Source organism: Panthera leo, chromosome A3 (genome assembly GCF_018350215.1).
Source record: "Panthera leo isolate Ple1 chromosome A3, P.leo_Ple1_pat1.1, whole genome shotgun sequence".
Lineage (NCBI taxonomy): Eukaryota > Metazoa > Chordata > Mammalia > Carnivora > Felidae > Panthera > Panthera leo.
Window position 1 is genome coordinate 80,409,070 of NC_056681.1, and position 17,678 is coordinate 80,426,747.

The 17,678-nt window shown below is 34.2% G+C and overlaps 1 protein-coding gene across 17 annotated transcripts in view; it reads left to right on the forward strand.

The window, feature by feature from the left end:
* EHBP1 (EH domain binding protein 1) overlaps positions 1-17,678 on the forward strand; it is a 369,979-nt gene that overhangs the window by 114,190 nt on the left and 238,111 nt on the right. For all 17 annotated transcript variants that reach the window (XM_042932413.1, XM_042932414.1, XM_042932416.1 and 14 more), the window contains one exon: positions 3,757-3,810. In XM_042932413.1, coding sequence (XP_042788347.1) covers positions 3,757-3,810 — 54 coding nt within the window. The remainder of the gene's footprint in view (positions 1-3,756; positions 3,811-17,678) is intronic.

The following is a 17,678-nucleotide window of genomic DNA, read 5'->3' on the forward strand; positions in this document are numbered from 1 at the left end:
AATGATAAAACAACTTTTTATTCCTTCAGTGTAATTTTTGGATCTTGCTTTTGAACAGCATTTAAAATATTCAAGTGGAAAACTTTTTCATATTTTCCTCTCTTTTACTTTTATTAAAGTCTCACAACTCATTTAATCTTGAAATTTGCAAGTGGGAAGGGACTGCTCTGAACCCTTTTTGTCCTAAGTGTGGTTGGTATCCACAGAAGTGTGCTCATAGACAAAATGCTTTTGCAAAAAGTTGTATGTTTCATTTTCCTACAACTTGACCAGATACTAATTTTTTTACTCTGCATGTTTGTTTTTGAAATTTGAATTAGATTGAAAATAGCTGTTTCTAGTAAATGAAAAAAAAAAAAAAAACCTTTTAGGGTTTTGAAAATAAAAATGGTTCTTTGAGCCATTTTCAGTTTTTCTCTTTACTGCAGCGGTAAGGTAGGAGATTCTAGAGGGTAGAAAGTAGGATACAGAGAAGACTTAATTGATACACGCTAGAAGCAATTTTCATTACAGATGTTTTTGTCTGATCAATAATATAAATAGTTAATTGTGTGTATATATGCCATTTTAAAATGGCTTGAAAATGAACATTACTTTTGCTCTTTCATGTCTTTTTACTGACTTTGACCTATCAAACGTGTCCCTTGGTCCCACTGAAACTATTCTTTTAGGAGTAATACGTTGCCTGTGTTTTTAAAACATGTTTCATCTGGGGTGCCTGGGTGGCTCAATTGGCTAATCATCTGGCTTTGGCTCAGGTCATGATCTCACAGTTCATGAGTTTGAGCCCTGTATCATCAGGTCTCTGCTGTCAGCACAGAGCCAGCTTCAGATCCTCTATCCCTGTCTCTCTCTACCCCTCCCCTGTGCTTTCTCTCTCTCCCTCAAAAATAAATAAACATTAAAAAAAACTGTTTCATCTCCTTTGAGAATTAATGTATGTCATATATAAGGCAATGTTCAGTATTTGTCAAATTATAAGATATAGTCATTAATTCATTCCTCAAATATTCTTGAGAGCCTGCTGTGTGCCTGGTACTTTTCTAGGTCCTGGGGACAAAGTAGTAAAACTGAACCAACAACATAACTAAAAGTCAGACAGACCTGGATCGTAACATAGTTTTAACACTTACTGGTTGTTCACTGTGGGATGGGACATCTTTGATGTCTCAGTTTTCTGTTCTTTTAAATGGTAATAAAAATACTACACATTTCATAAGTTGCTGTGATGATGAAAACACTTAGCACAATAACTGGGGCAGAGTGTGTGCTTAGTAAATATTTATTGTTATTAATTATATTAGCTGTGCTGAAACTCTGCTGTGTTCCTCAACAAAGTGTTGGGGGGGGTGGGGAGGGAGGGCAGGCAGCAAGGTTGGTAAGATGTCTCTTTCCTCTGCATTGTGATATACTTTATTAGTTGGTCTCTAAAGTAGCACTGTTTATGACCTAAATCACTCATGGAAAAGTTCCTTCAGCCTTTATTTACGGTATTCTCTCTCCATAAACCTAGTTTGTGGACAGGGCCAAACTGAGGAAACAAATATCAGGTAGAATTTTCTACCTGTCTTTCTCTTCTAGCCTTTCCTACCTCCCCTCTGCCCAGCACCACAAAAGAAACTCCTTTTTGACAGATTTTTTATCCCATTTGTGTGGATTTACTCATAGAACTAATTGCCTCACTACAGCTCAGAATTAGCCAGCCACCATGCTTTAATGTGAAAAATAAGTAAACAGAAATAAAGAACTAACTAAGGAGTTTGGAATTTATCCCATAGGTGGTGGGTGTCATTAAAGAAATCTGAGTTGGTACCAACACGGTCAGAACTGTGGTTTGGGAGAATAATCTGTGTATAAGATTGATTGGAGGGCAGAAAGACTGAATGTCGTAGTCACTTTTATCTTGAAATAGCTCAGGCACAAAATGATAAGAACCAAAACTCAGCTGTGGCAGTAGAAGCAAAAGATTATTAACAGACTAAAGTGGAATCAATCATGAATAAGATGCTTCCCTATGAGAAGCATGTGGGACCTAAACCCCATTAAAGGAATAGCAGAGCCCATTTTCCATGTATGTGTACTCCCTCATTCTTAGAGTGGAATGTTGAGCCCAAAGCCTGCTGTATTTAAATATTCTCTCATCCTCAATACCTCCATCCCTGTGCCTTCTCTAATATGTGGAGTTGAATCTGAATAAGTAAATGCACATAGATGTGACCCCACTGCTTTTCTTTTATGTCTTATACTCCATTGCTTTTGCCTTTACTTATTCAAATATCTGTGGAAATCTGTACTATCCCACCTAGCATAGATGCCTTCTTTCTCATAAAACTTTCCTATGTATTCCTGTAAGTGATGTGTTATTTTCTTTTTATTTATTTTTTCTTTCTTTTTTTCTTTTTTAATTTACATCCAAGTTAGTTAGCAAATAGTGCAACAATGATTTCAGGAGCAGATTCCTTAATGCCCCTTACTCATTTAGCCCATCCCCCCTCCCATAACCCCTCCAGTAACCCTCTGTTGTCCTCCATATTTAAGAGTCTCTTATGTTTTGTCCTCCTCCCTGTTCTTATATTATTTTTGCTTCCCTTCCCTTATGTTCATCTGCTTTGTATCTCAAAGCCCTTATATAAGTGAAGTCATATGATACTTGTCTTTCTCTCCTGACTAATTTCGCTTAGTATAATACCCTGGAGTTCCATCCACGTTGTTGTGAATGGCAAGATTTCATTCTTTTTGATTGCTAAGTAATACTCCATTGTATATATGTATAACTGTTGTGTTGTTTTCTAACCTGTGGTGAAACCATGTATTTCTTTTACCATATTTATTTAGATTAGTTGTGTTTGTCTTCAGAGGCAAGGACAACAGTGTTTGAGTCCATTTTCACATCTACAATTTCTTATATAATAAGTAACCATTAAGTATTTGTCAAGTAAATACTTGCAAAAGTGTGCTTTTTTTTTTTTTTTTTTTTTTTTTTTAAGTTGCCTTTGGTTGGAGGCTTCATTATCCTTTCTCAGGTTTCTGAGGCATTTTCAGGGTTGATGGGAGGGGAGGAGGAATGAAGGTATCAATAGCCATGCCAATTTGCCATTTTGTGTAGATTATAAAGTCTCTTGTTGTGCTTTGAAATTCCAGATGTTTATATAACCTCTTCAGAAGAAAACCTTGTCTCAAATGGTACTTTTAGTTTACAATATACGAGTATAAAAACAGGATGAGGACTTTTATATGAGCATTTTATATCTTTTTTTTTTTAAGTTTATTTATTTTGGGAGAAAGAGAACGTGGGCATGCAGGGAGAAGGAGAGAGGGAGAGAGAATCCCAAACAGGCTCTGCCCCATCAGAATGGGGCTCTGTCCCACTAACTCTTGAGATCATGACCTGAGCTGAAATCAAGAGTCCCATGCTTAACGGACTGAACCACTCAGGCACCCCAAGCATTTTATATCTTAGTAAAGTGCTTCTTAATAGTTCATTAAATTATCACTCTCTCTGATCAGGTTTCTTTTTTCAGTGGTGCAATGATGGAAGATAATTACATGCATCAACGTAAGTAAAATAGAGAATTTTTCAATATAAAATAATGATTTAGATGTAGAGAAATTATGGAAGTTTCTAAGAGTAGGCTATTCTGCTTGTCCCTTTTTAACAGTTGGTAAAAGGTAAAAGCACGGCCATTTGTATGTTCTTGGTTGGATTGAATGGTTTAAAGAAAACTATTTCAACTTTATATTTTGCTTTTGTTACAGGATCCTCATGCAGAGGAATTTGAAGATAAAGAGTGGACATTTGTCATAGAAAATGTAAGCTAATGGCAGATTTCATCACCTTTCACGTTGTTGACTGTATACATTGTTAAAGTACACTAGCATTTTGGTGGTAGAAGAAATGTTACTTTATTAAAATTAATAGCGATTTGTAGATTTTAGAATTTCTTTAATGAAATGATTGCCAGTAGCAGAATTATTTTTAAGAAGGTCTTTTTTACAATTATAAAACTAAAAATACTCTACTGAATTATGAGTATACTTTGTATTAGTTTGGGGTTTAAAGGAAAGACCAGGTCTTACTCATCTTTTTATCTGTTCAGCATCTAGCATGGTGCTTCTCACATAGCAAATGCTTTTTTCAACATTTGTTGAACAAAATCATAAATGCCCTTTGACATCTTTAAAAATAAAGTACATGCTTTAGCGCTTTAGGTTGAGAGATTTTAGACTGGTGCTTTAATAATCATCTTCAGTTAATATACAGACTGTGGAATCCCGCATGACTAGCGGGTATATAATAGATGTTCAGTAAATATTTTCAAATGGGGATTAGGGAAGGTAGGCAATGAAAATAGAGTGAAGTAAGAATGTGGGCTCTGGAGTCAGACAGACCTAATTTTAAGCCCTAACTTGGCTCTTCTACTTACAAGCTGTGTGATTGTGGTAAGTTTCTTAACTTTTCAGCCACAAATTTATAGGGTTCTTGTGAAGATTAAATGATTTCAGTGAATATTAGCTGTTACCATTGTTATCATCATGATCACGATTGAAGTTCTAAAATATATTTGTAACAGATTTATAGCATGCTTTGACTCCTTCCAGAGTCAGTGTATCGCCTGACTTCATTGTATATCTCAGTGATGAAAGGAATACTATACTGGCTGGGCCATTTTTAGCCCAGGGGAGCTGGGAAGCTTGGGAAGATCAGGTCCAAACATGGTAGGGAGAGTTCTGATGGCTGGATATCACGTCAGTGTAATTGTGTTAAATGTTCATACATGTTAACAATTCTGTCCTTTCTGTAGGATAGATTTGAACATTGTGCTTGGAGTAGTCATTGAAGGTTTTAAATCAAACAAACTGAGACTTCTTGAAATTGGTTACAGCTTTAAAAGCTAACTTTCATTCTCATATAAGAGCTTCTCCCTCGTGGATGGTCTTTTAGTTTTCAGCACTCGTGACTCAATTATAGATCTGTAATCGCTTTATTAACTTGATGTGTTAAAGAGTTAGCCAATTAAATTTGAGTCGTAATTGATGGTAAAAACAATGTTTGTTTAGAAAATCTTAATTACTCTTAAGATAGAGCCATACCAGTTCTAAATTTCTGAAGAACTTACTTTAAAGTAGCCCATTGAAAGGTGCATAAGTCTATTTTTATAGCAGGCATAAACAGAGTTTATTAACTGAATACTGTAAGGTGTGAGAAAGTTTAAAAATAGCCTTGGGACTCTGTATAAACCTTTTCCTAGGTTACAGCTCCCCTCAGTGGTAAATGATGAAATTGACTCTTGTCTGGAGAAACATTTGTATTCCTGTAGCAGTAACATGTTACAGTGTATTCTGCCCCACATTTTAAATGTGCTTCCCCTTTACAATTTCAAAGGACTGAAGTCTCTCTTTTTCTCTTGTAAAATCTGGGGTTTTGTTTGAAAGTCTGTTGGTAAAACATTCTAACACTGAAAAGGCATGCTCTTTGAATGGGATATTAATGGATTGCCTTCCACTTTGTTTCATAACCCCACAGCCAATAAAAAAAGTTTAGTTTTTGTTTAATATATCTCAATAAAACAGAGAATTATCCAAAATATATTACCATAACATTTATTGGGCACTTACTGTGTACTGGATACTGTATAGAATGTTTTGTACACATTATCTCATTTACTCATACAATAACTCCGTGAGTCAGATATTAATAACATTATTTTTATGAATAAAGCAAATGAGACTTAGGAAAGCTAAGTAACTTGCTTAAGTTATATAGCTATGATGTTAGAATTTTATCTGGTCTTGTCATTCTCTATGACCTGTACCCCTAACTCCTATGCAATAACTACCTCCCTTAGTGATAAAAACAGAAAGAAATACTGAAATTGTAGAGTCATAGAGAAGTTTTAATCAGCCTTTCATAGTGATAAACCTGTGAGGTACATAAGTATTATATTAGTAAAGGTAGTTTTTAATTATTGTACATATTCCATCTAAAAGTTATTGACTACCGCTAGACATTACAAAATAGAATTCCGGAATTTATCAGTCCTCAGAATTCTGAATATTTTTTTCCCAAAGCAGCTTTCTTGCTTCTTTGTGTAAATTAAGGTAATGCTGCCTTCATTTTGCTGGTTCTTTTGTTTCTGGTCACAGAAAAGATTTCCCAGTTTTTTTCTGACATTTCTTCTTTAGATCAGAAAGCTACTTACACATAGGTCAAAACTTTAGAGGTGATTTTACTGCTGCTAGCTTTGTGACCTTGTACAAGTTATTTAATCTTTTACAGTCTCAATGTATGTAGGTATAAAGTGATGGCATTAATATCTACTCTATAGGTTACTGAAAATTAGAAATAATGTATAGAAAGCATCTAGATGCTATCAGTAAGGGATAGTTATTTTTATAATTTTCTTTCTAGAGGACATGGAAAAATGTGAAAGAAAGGAAGCTAGATTTCCAAATTTATAGTTGCAGGATTTTAGTCTTTCTGTTCCTTTATACCACTTATGCTTCTCAGTGGTTCTAGACTTATCTCAAGAAATGAGAACGCAACTTGAAAATATCTCACTTGGATTAAACTTAAACATACTTGTATCTTTTGAAAGGTTTCAGCTTTTGATTTAGGACATCCTCCCCTTATAAATGTAATCCAAGATTAAGAACCAGTTTGTTTTCTGAAATTAAACAAGTGTTGGTGATTTATTAATATCTACCCCTGGGCCAGACAGTCTGTGTTTGTGTTTATCTAATCACAATACGAGTATATGAAAATATTTCAAAAACAAATATAAACAAGTTTTAAATTATCCTTTATTTTGGATTGTTCACAGTCCATTTCCATATTATTAGTGCAGATCATCAAGAATGGATATCACAAAGCAACATGTTTCTTTTTTTCATCTACCATAACATAATAATGTTTGTTCACCCGGGCACTTGACATTGTGGCTTTTATTTTAATGTGAAGCCATAATAGTTATATTTCGAAAACAGTTGTTTTTTCCTTCCTGGTACTTTAAGGTATCCAACTAAAATCAGAACCAGTATATTTGTGAATTATACCTATAAGTCTTGTTTTGAAACTTAAAAATTTTTATTCTTTAAAAAGAATCTTTTGATTTTTGAATGAATTAAAAATGCATATTGATGAAAAACATCAAGCTAGGTTCAATTCATTCATTCAGTCAGTCATTTTGCAAACATTTGTTGTGCATTTTCTGTATGCCCAGAATTTTGTTAATATTGAAGCTACAAAGTCAATTAAGACATGTAGAATTTCAGGGGTGCCTGGGTGACTCAGCTGGCCAAGGGTCCGACTCTGGCTCAGGTCCCCTGCATTGGGCTCTCTGCCGTCAGTGCTGAACCGGCTTCGAATTCTCTGCCCCTCCTCTGCTTGTGTGTGTGCTCTCTCTCTCAAAAATAAATAAACATTAAAAAAAATATTTAAAAAAAGACATGTAGAATTTCCTTGATTCTGAGATGCATGTTTTTCCCCCACATTTAACTTCTCTGAAATTAGATCATCTTAAGTTTTTGATGTCCTGCAATTATAATTAGTTGTGTTTTTTTTCTTTCTTAGTGCTGTATAAAATGATGGCACATCATTTAAAAATGAGTGGAGACTTATATTTGATGGTGTGAAGTATCCTGTCCTTCTCAAATTTATAAACTATTAAGGGTGTCATATAATTAAAGACAGAAATGCAAGAAAAATGGTTCTTTAGGAGACTATAAAGGAGGGCAGCATCAGGGAAGAGTTCCTGGAGGAAGTGTCTGCCCAGTGTAGTATAAAAAAAAAAAAAAAAAAAAAAAAGGAGTTATGCAACAAAAAGGCACTCCAAGCAGAAAAAAAGAAGGATCAGGTGAGGGCAAGAGAGACAATGGTGAGTTTAGAGTAGTTTCTGTTCTTGATGACATAATTGAAAGGAAGAGCTTTTTTGCTTTTTTTACCCCAAAATAAAAAACAAAAAACAAACCACCCAAAATAAAACATGAAGTACCCACTAATGATCAATAGACGTTTATTTATTTATTTTTACCACTAACCCAGTAAATTTAGCAATAGGCATGTGATGATTCACTTGAGATGTTGTGTCCTCCTTAGGGATGAAGAGAGTATTGTAATGTGTTTTGTTGAGGCCACCTATTCAGTCTTTCCCACTGTTTTTACCTGTGACCAATGAGATGGGCAGTTTGGCCATCTCATTGCCCTTTTTATTGCCATTTATGTGATATTACCTCCAGAAGCCATTTAAATGGATTAGATGCGATATTAATTATGTTAATTCCAAGACAGTACTATAGATCTCCTTTGCTTTGTTTCTTTTATTGGATTATATTGAAGAAGATTGGTTGTACAGCCAAACTCAACTGACACGATTATACCACGAATAGAGATGATATAATAGCCCAAACAATACAAGGTAAACAATTTAAAATCAAAGTTTCTGACCTTATTAAATTTAAGTTTGAATCCTCCTCTGAAATCTACTCAGTCTCTTGATCTCACAGAATTGTAGTCTGATAAATTACCTCTGCTTTTTCTTTCAGAGGAAAAATAATATATAAATGCCTCTTATTTCCTCTAATCATTTTCTTCTGTGTCATCTCAGCCAAAGGATCTCATTCCAATGGTTGGGTAAAGACTGGCTAGTTTTTACAGGAACTATAGCTTGCAGTTGCTTTCATTTAAACTGGTATAGCTTCTTCAGTAACTCCAAACTGGGATCATCTTTTTAGCCCCAAGAAACTCATAAATACTAGTTTCCAAAGTCCCAAAGGGTGAATAGTACATATAACAACACCACAACCCACATATCACAAAAATTAGAAACATCTCCTCCCACATGTAACCAATACAACAATTTATAATCTTAAGTACCAATTAGAGATGGCCTAGCTTTTTTAGGGTAGGACATTTGCTCTAGTATAGTCCTACTTATAGCCTGCCTATTAATATTCTACCCCACAGAAATGTGACCCAGTTAACTTTCTTGAACCTGATCAGTCCCTGTTGACCTTCCTTCTACATGGAAGTGACACTAGGTAGGTGGGGAAGACGTTCAAACTTCCACTAGGAACAACTCCATTTTTTGTTCTTCTGTTAACCCAATAACTAGAGAGTGGTTAGTCAGTAATGCCCATATATCTGTATTTGTTAGTATTGTATACTAATTATATACATCCAATTTAAAAAATCTCAACTTAAATTTTTAAAATTATTTCAAACATATACAATAGTAGTAGGAATAATATGATGCATCTTTATGTACCCATCTCTCAGCCTCAGTAATTGTCAGTATTTTGCCAAATTTATTTCATTGGTCCATCCACTTTTCTATTTTTTATTTTTACCAGATAATTTGAAGTACATCTCAGATATTGTATCATTCCTTCTGTTAATGATGAAGGCCGCTTTTGAATATCATTGGTTTAGAAACTTGCTAAAAGATCCTGGCATGCCAGAAAAGGTGATCTATTTACAAATGGAAAATAAAATTCTTTTTTGTAAACTTCCTTTTAGATGATCTTTCTGATCTGGTAGGCCTATGGTTCAAAATTATTTTGTACTTGAAAAGTGATACTATTTCTTTCTGTTTCCACATAGAAAAAAATTTAACTTATATTAGAAGCAACAGAGCTTCCTTCCCCCCTGAACCCCCCAACCTCTTAGAATTAAACTCCTGGATTTGGGATAGGAAACTCATAGTGTACACAGGTTTTCCTGGGTTTCTCTAATGTCACCTTGTTGTCATATATGATTATGTGAATAGTAACTGACTGGCTATGTGAATAAGATAGGGTATTCTAGATATAGCTAGTAGTTAAATGAAGTTTTGTCAGCTAGCTCACTCTCATTTTTGTCCAATTTCAGAGAAAGTCCATATATATTCCTTTTTTTCCTATTTTTTTTTAATACTACATATTTAATGTGCCATTCTAGTTCAGAAATCTTTTAGATTGTGCTTCTGGAGGAAAATCTATATCTTTTATTCCCAAGTGACCCATTGGCTTCAAAGAAAATTGTGGAAAAATGTTGGTTTCATTTAAAAGAGAAATATGCCTGGGGCACCTGAGTGGCTCTGTGGTATAATGACTGACTCTTGATTTCAGCTCAGGTCATGATTTCATGGTTTGTGGATTCGAGCCCCTCCTCTGGGTCTGCACTGACAGCTTGGAACCTGCTTGGGATTCTCTCTTTCCCCCCTTTCTCTCTGCCCCTCCCTTGCTGGTGAACTCTTTCCTTCTCTCTCTCAAAATAAATAAACTTAAAAAAATGTTAAAAAAAAAAAGTATGCTCAAGAATGATTATGCATGCTTTGAGCCTGTCAGAATCCTCAAAATCATAAGATTCTTGTGTAACTCTATTTGCTTAAATATTTCCTTAGTTTTCCATTTTCATCTTGCCTAATGTCTTTAATTTTTTATCAATTATTTTTCAATTTTATTAGAGCATATTAATTAGAAGAAACCAAATTTCCATCTTCAGATTCTACATTCTAAAATTCTTGACACAGAAGGGACCACAAATGGATTAAAATCTAAAGTCAACTGTACTGTATTTATCTATGTGTAATGCAAGAAGTCCTGTGTCAAAAATGTAAATAAACTACTGCATGTTAAATAATTTATTTCATATTGTAGTTTACTTTGTGAAATGTTCTAGCTAACAAACTTAAGGAAAAGTTTTATTTTACAGCCACAAAGTACTGTTTTTATACTGTCACGGTGCATATGCTATTGGGTAGTCTTTTTGGTTGGATTTCCTGATTGTTATCATAATGTATTATGTGGAAATTCATCTTTATTGATGTTAATCATACTTTACAGATGAAGTAAGTAGAGCAATAATATAAAATTTTACTAGATTAAAGTCTTAATGCTTAAAATTGCTTATTTATTCACTAAGTTGATTAAGTGGATACTATGTGGCAGATATTTGCTAGTTATTGAGCATGTAATAGTGAAAAAGATGTGGCCCCTGACTCCAGGTACCCTACCGTTTAGGGGGAGATGAACAGGCAGCCACTAAGATAGGAATAAGTATAGGGCATTACAAGTGCACATATAGAACATACCAACCCCAGTTTTGGTGGGTTAGAGGAAGCTTTCTAATGAAAGTAATATATAAACTGAAACCTAAAAGATAAGTTTTTTTTATCTTTTTGCAGTCTTTTTTTACTGATAAAATAAAAAACTTTACTGATAAAGTTTTTACAGTTCTTTATCTGTAACCTCAAAAGCCAAAAATCTTTACTATCTGAAGACTTTTTAAAATATGTATTTTTCAAAAATTTGGTTCAAATTCATTTGGTGGCCAAACCTGTCCTGACCTGAAGTGAGGCTAGTTGTAGTATTTATTCCACTTAGTATGAATGGTTATTCATTTTGCTGCAGAAATATATGTTTGACTGAGTGCTGCCTCAGGCCTCCTTGGGACTGTTGCTGTAATTTAGACAGTATAATATAGGCATAGGCACTGTATTAGCCAAAATCCAAATGAGAGATTTCAGATTAAAGGTTAAGTACTCCTGGGGCATCTGGGTGGCTCAGTCAGTTAAGTGTGTGACTTTGGCACAGGTCATGGTCTCGTGCTTCATGGGTTCGAGCTCCATGTCAGGCTCTGTGCTGACAGCTCAGAACCTGGAGCCTGCTTCAAATTACGTGTCCCTCTCTCTTTCTGCCCTTACCCCGCTTGCTCTTTGTCTCTGTCTCTTTCATTCAAAAATAAAAACATTTAAAAAAAAAAATTAAGTACTCCTGATAGCTGCAGGGAATTTGGAAAGTGCTTCAGGTGGCTGGGTTACCTTGAGCAGAGACAAGAGAGATTATGGCTCCTTTGTGGAACTGCATATAGTTCAGGAGATTACTTTCTAGAATATTTAATTTTAAAAATATTGGTTAGGGGCTCCTGGCTGACTTAATTGGTAGAGCATGTGACTCTTGGTTTCAGAGTCATGAGTTCAAGCCCCAGGTTGGGCATAGAATTTACTTTAAAAAATATTGGTTGATTCCTCTAGGGCTATAGTAATTTATAACCACTTAGTTGAGTTTCATTATAGTTAAGAAATTAAAGAATTGACTATATAGTTGCTGTGGACCTACAAAATTACATGGTTCACATGGTGGGTAATAGTGGTAAAGAAGTGTTGATGTTTTTAGTTTTAAATTAGCATTTGCTGCCCTAAAATCGTCCATGCCATTTTTTTAACAATGCAGACACCTGGGCCCCAACTTGGACCTACTGAATCAGAATTCTGATGCAGAAAGGAGAAGGCTTTGAGAATATTGGGGTCACCCACTTTTTTTTTTCCAAATTAAAGATTTGGAAAATAGGAGTGGGTGAGTGTATAAAACAGTACTTTATACATTATGAAATATATCTCATTAGGAAAATAATTTTATGTCCTCATACTTAGACCGATTAAAAAGATGATACTTTACCAGAATTATTACACTTTACTTTTGTTTCTAAAATTACTTTGTTACACAAATGTGATATATTAAAGATCTTCCTTTACCTGCCTCTTAAAATAAAATTAAACTATTTCAACTGATCATTTATAACTTCATAAATAATATTTGGTAAGTTTTGTTAAAGAATACAAACTGTTTTCAAATAAATACTTCTTTTAATCCCTGAGAAATCTCTCTAAAGTGGACATTCTTATAATTTCTCTGACTTGGTGAGGTTAAATGACTAGCTCAAGAACACACAGAAAACCTCTTAGCTTGGTCTCAAATGGAAGTCTTTAGACTCTCAAGCCCCATCCATTTTACCCATGCATTTATTCACTAATTCACTCATCAAACGTTTATTGTCCTAGGCACTGGGTGTAGAGCCTAGCTGCAATAATTAATTACTATGGAGGATACATGGGAACATCTCTGCTCAGATACTAAAATCTGGCTTGAGAAATAAACACATGAAACAAGAATAAATGAAGTATAGTATGCTAAATGTGTAATGATGGCTGAAAAGTACTATAGAAGTTAGAGGTAAATGAGTTAATATGTACTGAAATTATCAAGAACATTTTAAGAGCTGTTTGCCAAACATGGCTCTGTTTATCCTTAGAGTTGTGTGGCAGTTTCTTTCTGTGTTGTAAATCCTCTTCTTTAACATGTACTTCAAGGTATTTTTATAATGAAATCTCCACAGAATCATTTCAGAAATAGGGAAAAGTCATACGAATTTTGAAGATGAAACATGAATTCAAAGAAGTGTCCTATTTTGATTGAGCTGCTTCTAGTCCTGAGTCCTAGTCCTTGGAGATATGCATCTTCTTGACTGTTGAGGATAACTAAAAGGAAAAGTTGGAGCAGCATTGGATGCTGAAAGCAAGGCTTTGGACACAGGCCTGGATTTGAATCATGAATCACACTTGCTAGCTGTAAATTTGGACTTCATACATATTTCTCCTTTCAGAACCTCTGTTTTCTCATCCATAAAACAGAGATATTTTACAAAATTATACCTTGGACTAGAGATATTAAAAGCATAAAAAGCATCTAGCACAGTACTTGAAAAACAGAATTCAATACATGCTAATAATAAATGGCACAGAAACTTTACAAATGAGAGGAAAATAATAAACTTGGAAGGGAAACGAGGGAATAAGGAAATTACTTAGTTAACTGATTAGGTTAAAAAGGATCTGGTCAGGGGTGCCTGGGCAGCTCAGTTGGTTGAGCATCCAACTCTTGATTTCAGCTCACGTCAAATGATCAGTTTCCATGATCCCACGGTCATGGGATTGAGCCTTGCATTGGGCTCCACACTGAGCGTGGAACCTGCTTAAGATATCTCTCTCTCTGTCTCTGTCTTTTTCTCTCCCCCCACCCCGCCCCTCGCCCCTGTGCTCTCGCGTGCGCATGCGTACACGCTCTATGTAAAAACAAAACAAAACAAAACAAAAACAAAAACAAAAAAAAAAACGAAAAAAGAAAAAAAAGGGATCAGGTCATGGAAACTCTTGAATACCGGATTTGGAATTGAATATGCTTGACCAAAGATCATTTATAAGCACAATGTTTCAGAAAGGATGTATATTATCCAACCATTCGGGTTTGTGAAATCATCCTTTCCTCATTAGGCAGGCAATAGCCTTCACTGGTAACAGATAGCACTGCCAGCTTACTATCATAAGCAAGCAAGGGCTCTTAAAGACCTTAAATTTTGGGATTCTTAGAGGTTCTTGCATGGATGGACTTCAGAGGATTGAGATCTTTTTAATATCTTTCTTTAATAGGTAAAATTTTGTAGATGAAGTTCCACCTTTTTTAAAAATCAGATTTTCAGTGAAATCTCTGCCCAGAACATTTTAAGGAACACTGAATGTTTTTACAATTTTTGGTAAATAGTTGAGTGACATATAGAAGCAGGAAAACCACTTCTCAGGTGGATAACCTATTTTGTCACTTTGTAACGTTAGGTAGTAGCCACCCTTGTGTCTTACTTACTTTAATCTTGTACGCTTTTTGCGGACAGTAAATGGAGGGTACTAGCATAAAGACCAAATAACATTATTGAGTAATATTTAAAAGTTTAAATTTGTTAGAGTTTTAATTAATGTATATACATTTCATCAAATGACCTTAACACTGAAGGAAGTAGAGCAGTAGCATATTTTTGCATTGTGATAGACATTTCTGTTTAAAACTGGAAATAGAATAGAAAGCATCTTAGTGAATGATTACTGTATCTCTAATGACTGTATGTTTTTGGAGATGATCATAAGGGGACTTAAAAGGAGAGTTCTGGGAACTAAGGAAGATACCAAAGCCTTGTGTATTTCAGTTTCTATAAAGTAAAAAATAGTCTAAACTTGATAGTGAATGAATTTGATGGCATATAATTTGTCTAGTTATTGAGTTATAGTGGGAAACTGCAGTCTGTCTTCTAAATTGCTAGAGCTATATAGTATCTTCTTTGCTAGTTACCTTCAGATACCTTCCCTATAGATGAGTGAGAAAGAGAGCCATAGTTACTTTCAGTTCTTTTTTTTTTTTTGCCAGTTGGAGGGAGGAAACTGATAAACAAGATAGCCATCAAAACAAACCTTTAATACTTCATTACACATATTTAAAACCAGCAGTGTATTTGAACAATTTTTTACATGTTAATTCATAGAAATTTAGCAGTTAAAAGATGCTAGTGTGTAGAAGATGTTATGAATTTGCATAAGGTCTTTTTTCTCACTGAAGAAAAATAGTAGAACAGAGACTTGGTAATTGCTTTACAGTAGGGTTCTAATGCCACTCTAGACTTTTAGTAGAAAAATATTTAAGATTTTTTCAATTTGCTACTTTCACTATCTCTATATTCTCTCGGGAATATGTAAATAAAACTTCCTTAGTCTAAAATTGAATGGATTTTTGGCATTCTAGTTTTCTGCCACACTAACCATCTTGAAAGACTGGTTAATATGTTGGAGACTTCCTACATAGTTCTTTGCTCAAAGACAACCATGAAGTGAATTATAAAAACAAACAAAAACTATTAAAATTTTAAGTTAAATTGGGGCACCTGACTGGCTCAGTTGGTACAGTATGCAACTCTTGATCTTAGGGTTGTGGGTTCGAGCCACACTTGGGTGTAGAGATTACTTAAAAAAAATCTTAAAAATAATTTTAAGTTAAATTATTTCTTTGTGTAGAAATGGAACTTTGCATTATATAATTAGATATAGGTCCATTTGTACTGATAGAAAAGCAATGGAATATTTTCATGAATTATATCCTATTAAAATGGAATTGCTGACATTATAAGAGAAGTGTGTATCTGATTAGGGAAACAAAATTTGCATGTGCAATTCAGATCCAGTGTAGACAGTTATCAGCTTGAGAATACAAAACTGTCTTGGTACTTTAATACCTTTAATATCTCCAGAAAATAAGTAAGATTTTCACAACTCTGTGAATAATGTATTGTCTTACCCATTTTTTTCTATTTTAATACCTAACTTGTCTTTAAAATTTTATTTTGTGATTCTTTTTTGTTTATGACATATTCATTAATCTCTCCATATCATTAAACTAATGAGGCATATTTACCTAGTATATCTCTCTGCTCTACCATAAATTGGGTATAATAATTGACTGTTATCAGCATTGTGACTTCTAGACACTGATGAAATAGTGTCTTTTAATAACAATCTTATGCTTAATGATATGATAAAACAGCGTTCTGATAAATATGGTACTTTAGTTTAAAATAATTCAATGTTTGAAGAATATTCTTTGCCTTAAGATAGATTTGTTTTTAAGTTTTAAAAATTTCTTTATTTTTTTTTTAAAGTTTATTTGTTTATTTTGAGAGAGGGAGAGAGTGACAGAGTATGCCCGTGTGTGCAAGTGAGTGAGGGAGAGTCAGAGACAGAGGTCGAGAGAGAGAATTCCAAGCAGGCTCCGTGCTGTCAGTGCGGAGCCCAACACGAGACTTGATCTTATGAACCCACGAGATCGTGAACTGAACTGAAATCAAGAGTCAGGTGCTCAACTGACTGATCCACCCAGGCAGCCCAGCTGATACTTTCATTACTAGGAAACCAGTAAAGGGAAGATATTTCTCAAGTTGTATAATAGTAACAGAATCAAGGGTAGGGACTCCTTGTTTCCTAAATCTTAGGAGCCCTATGTACATTACTGTGTTCTTGAAATCATAAAGATCATAGACAACAATAATAATGAAGACATCTATATTTTATTATCTGTCCAAGTTGCTTCTTATGTACTTTAAATAAGAGAGCTAGCTGTATACAGTATATCCTTAGACTATTTGTAGCTGGTAGCCAGCTCCTCCAGAGGAGGAGCAGTCTCTCATTATTTCCCTGAATAGCTTTTTTCCCGGAGCTATTTACCTTAAGATTCTGGCAGTCTGAATTGTCTTGTGGCATTTATTAATTATTTCAGCTAAATCATTAGAATAAATTAGACTGAAAGGAAAATTATTTATTGAATGTATTAAGTATGTTTGTTGAATGGCTTAATAGAAAGTTCTCTCTCTCTCTCTCTCTCTCTCTCTCTCTCTCTGTATATATATATATACACACACACACACACACAATACACACACACACATAAAAATTCTTTTCTCTGTATATAACTATCTGTAACAAAGGAAGCACAGAGCTGTCCTTTGGAGGGGGAGAGGGATGTGAGGTAGGAAAACAATACTCTATTGAGACTTTTCTTTAGCCAGAATTGTTTCATATCACTTTTTTTTTTTGCTTTCCTTTTTATTTACTCTTTTTGTTCTTAACTAATGACTTTGATTATATGATACTTGAATCATTGCATTCTTTTGAAAATAGAGTCAATCTGGAAATAAATAAATCTGAGTAAAATAAATTTGAAGAATTTCTTCTTCCTCATTAAACTGGAGGAAAAGTTTAGAAAAGTAGTCAAATGACATGAACTGGATTAGATCACTAGATATCATAGGTTTATTTACATTATATTTATACATATTAAACCTTTTTAGCCAAAGCAAGCAATAATATATGCCTTCCTACTTCTTCTAGTCTAGATTTTCCAAAATTCCTTTTCTATTGGCTTTTTTTTTTCAAACATGCACAATGCGTGGTAACTGTAGTTAATAGCACTATATTGTATATTTGAAAGTTGCTAAGAGAGTAGATCTTAAAAGTTCTCATCACAAGAAAAATTTGTAAATAATGTGTGGT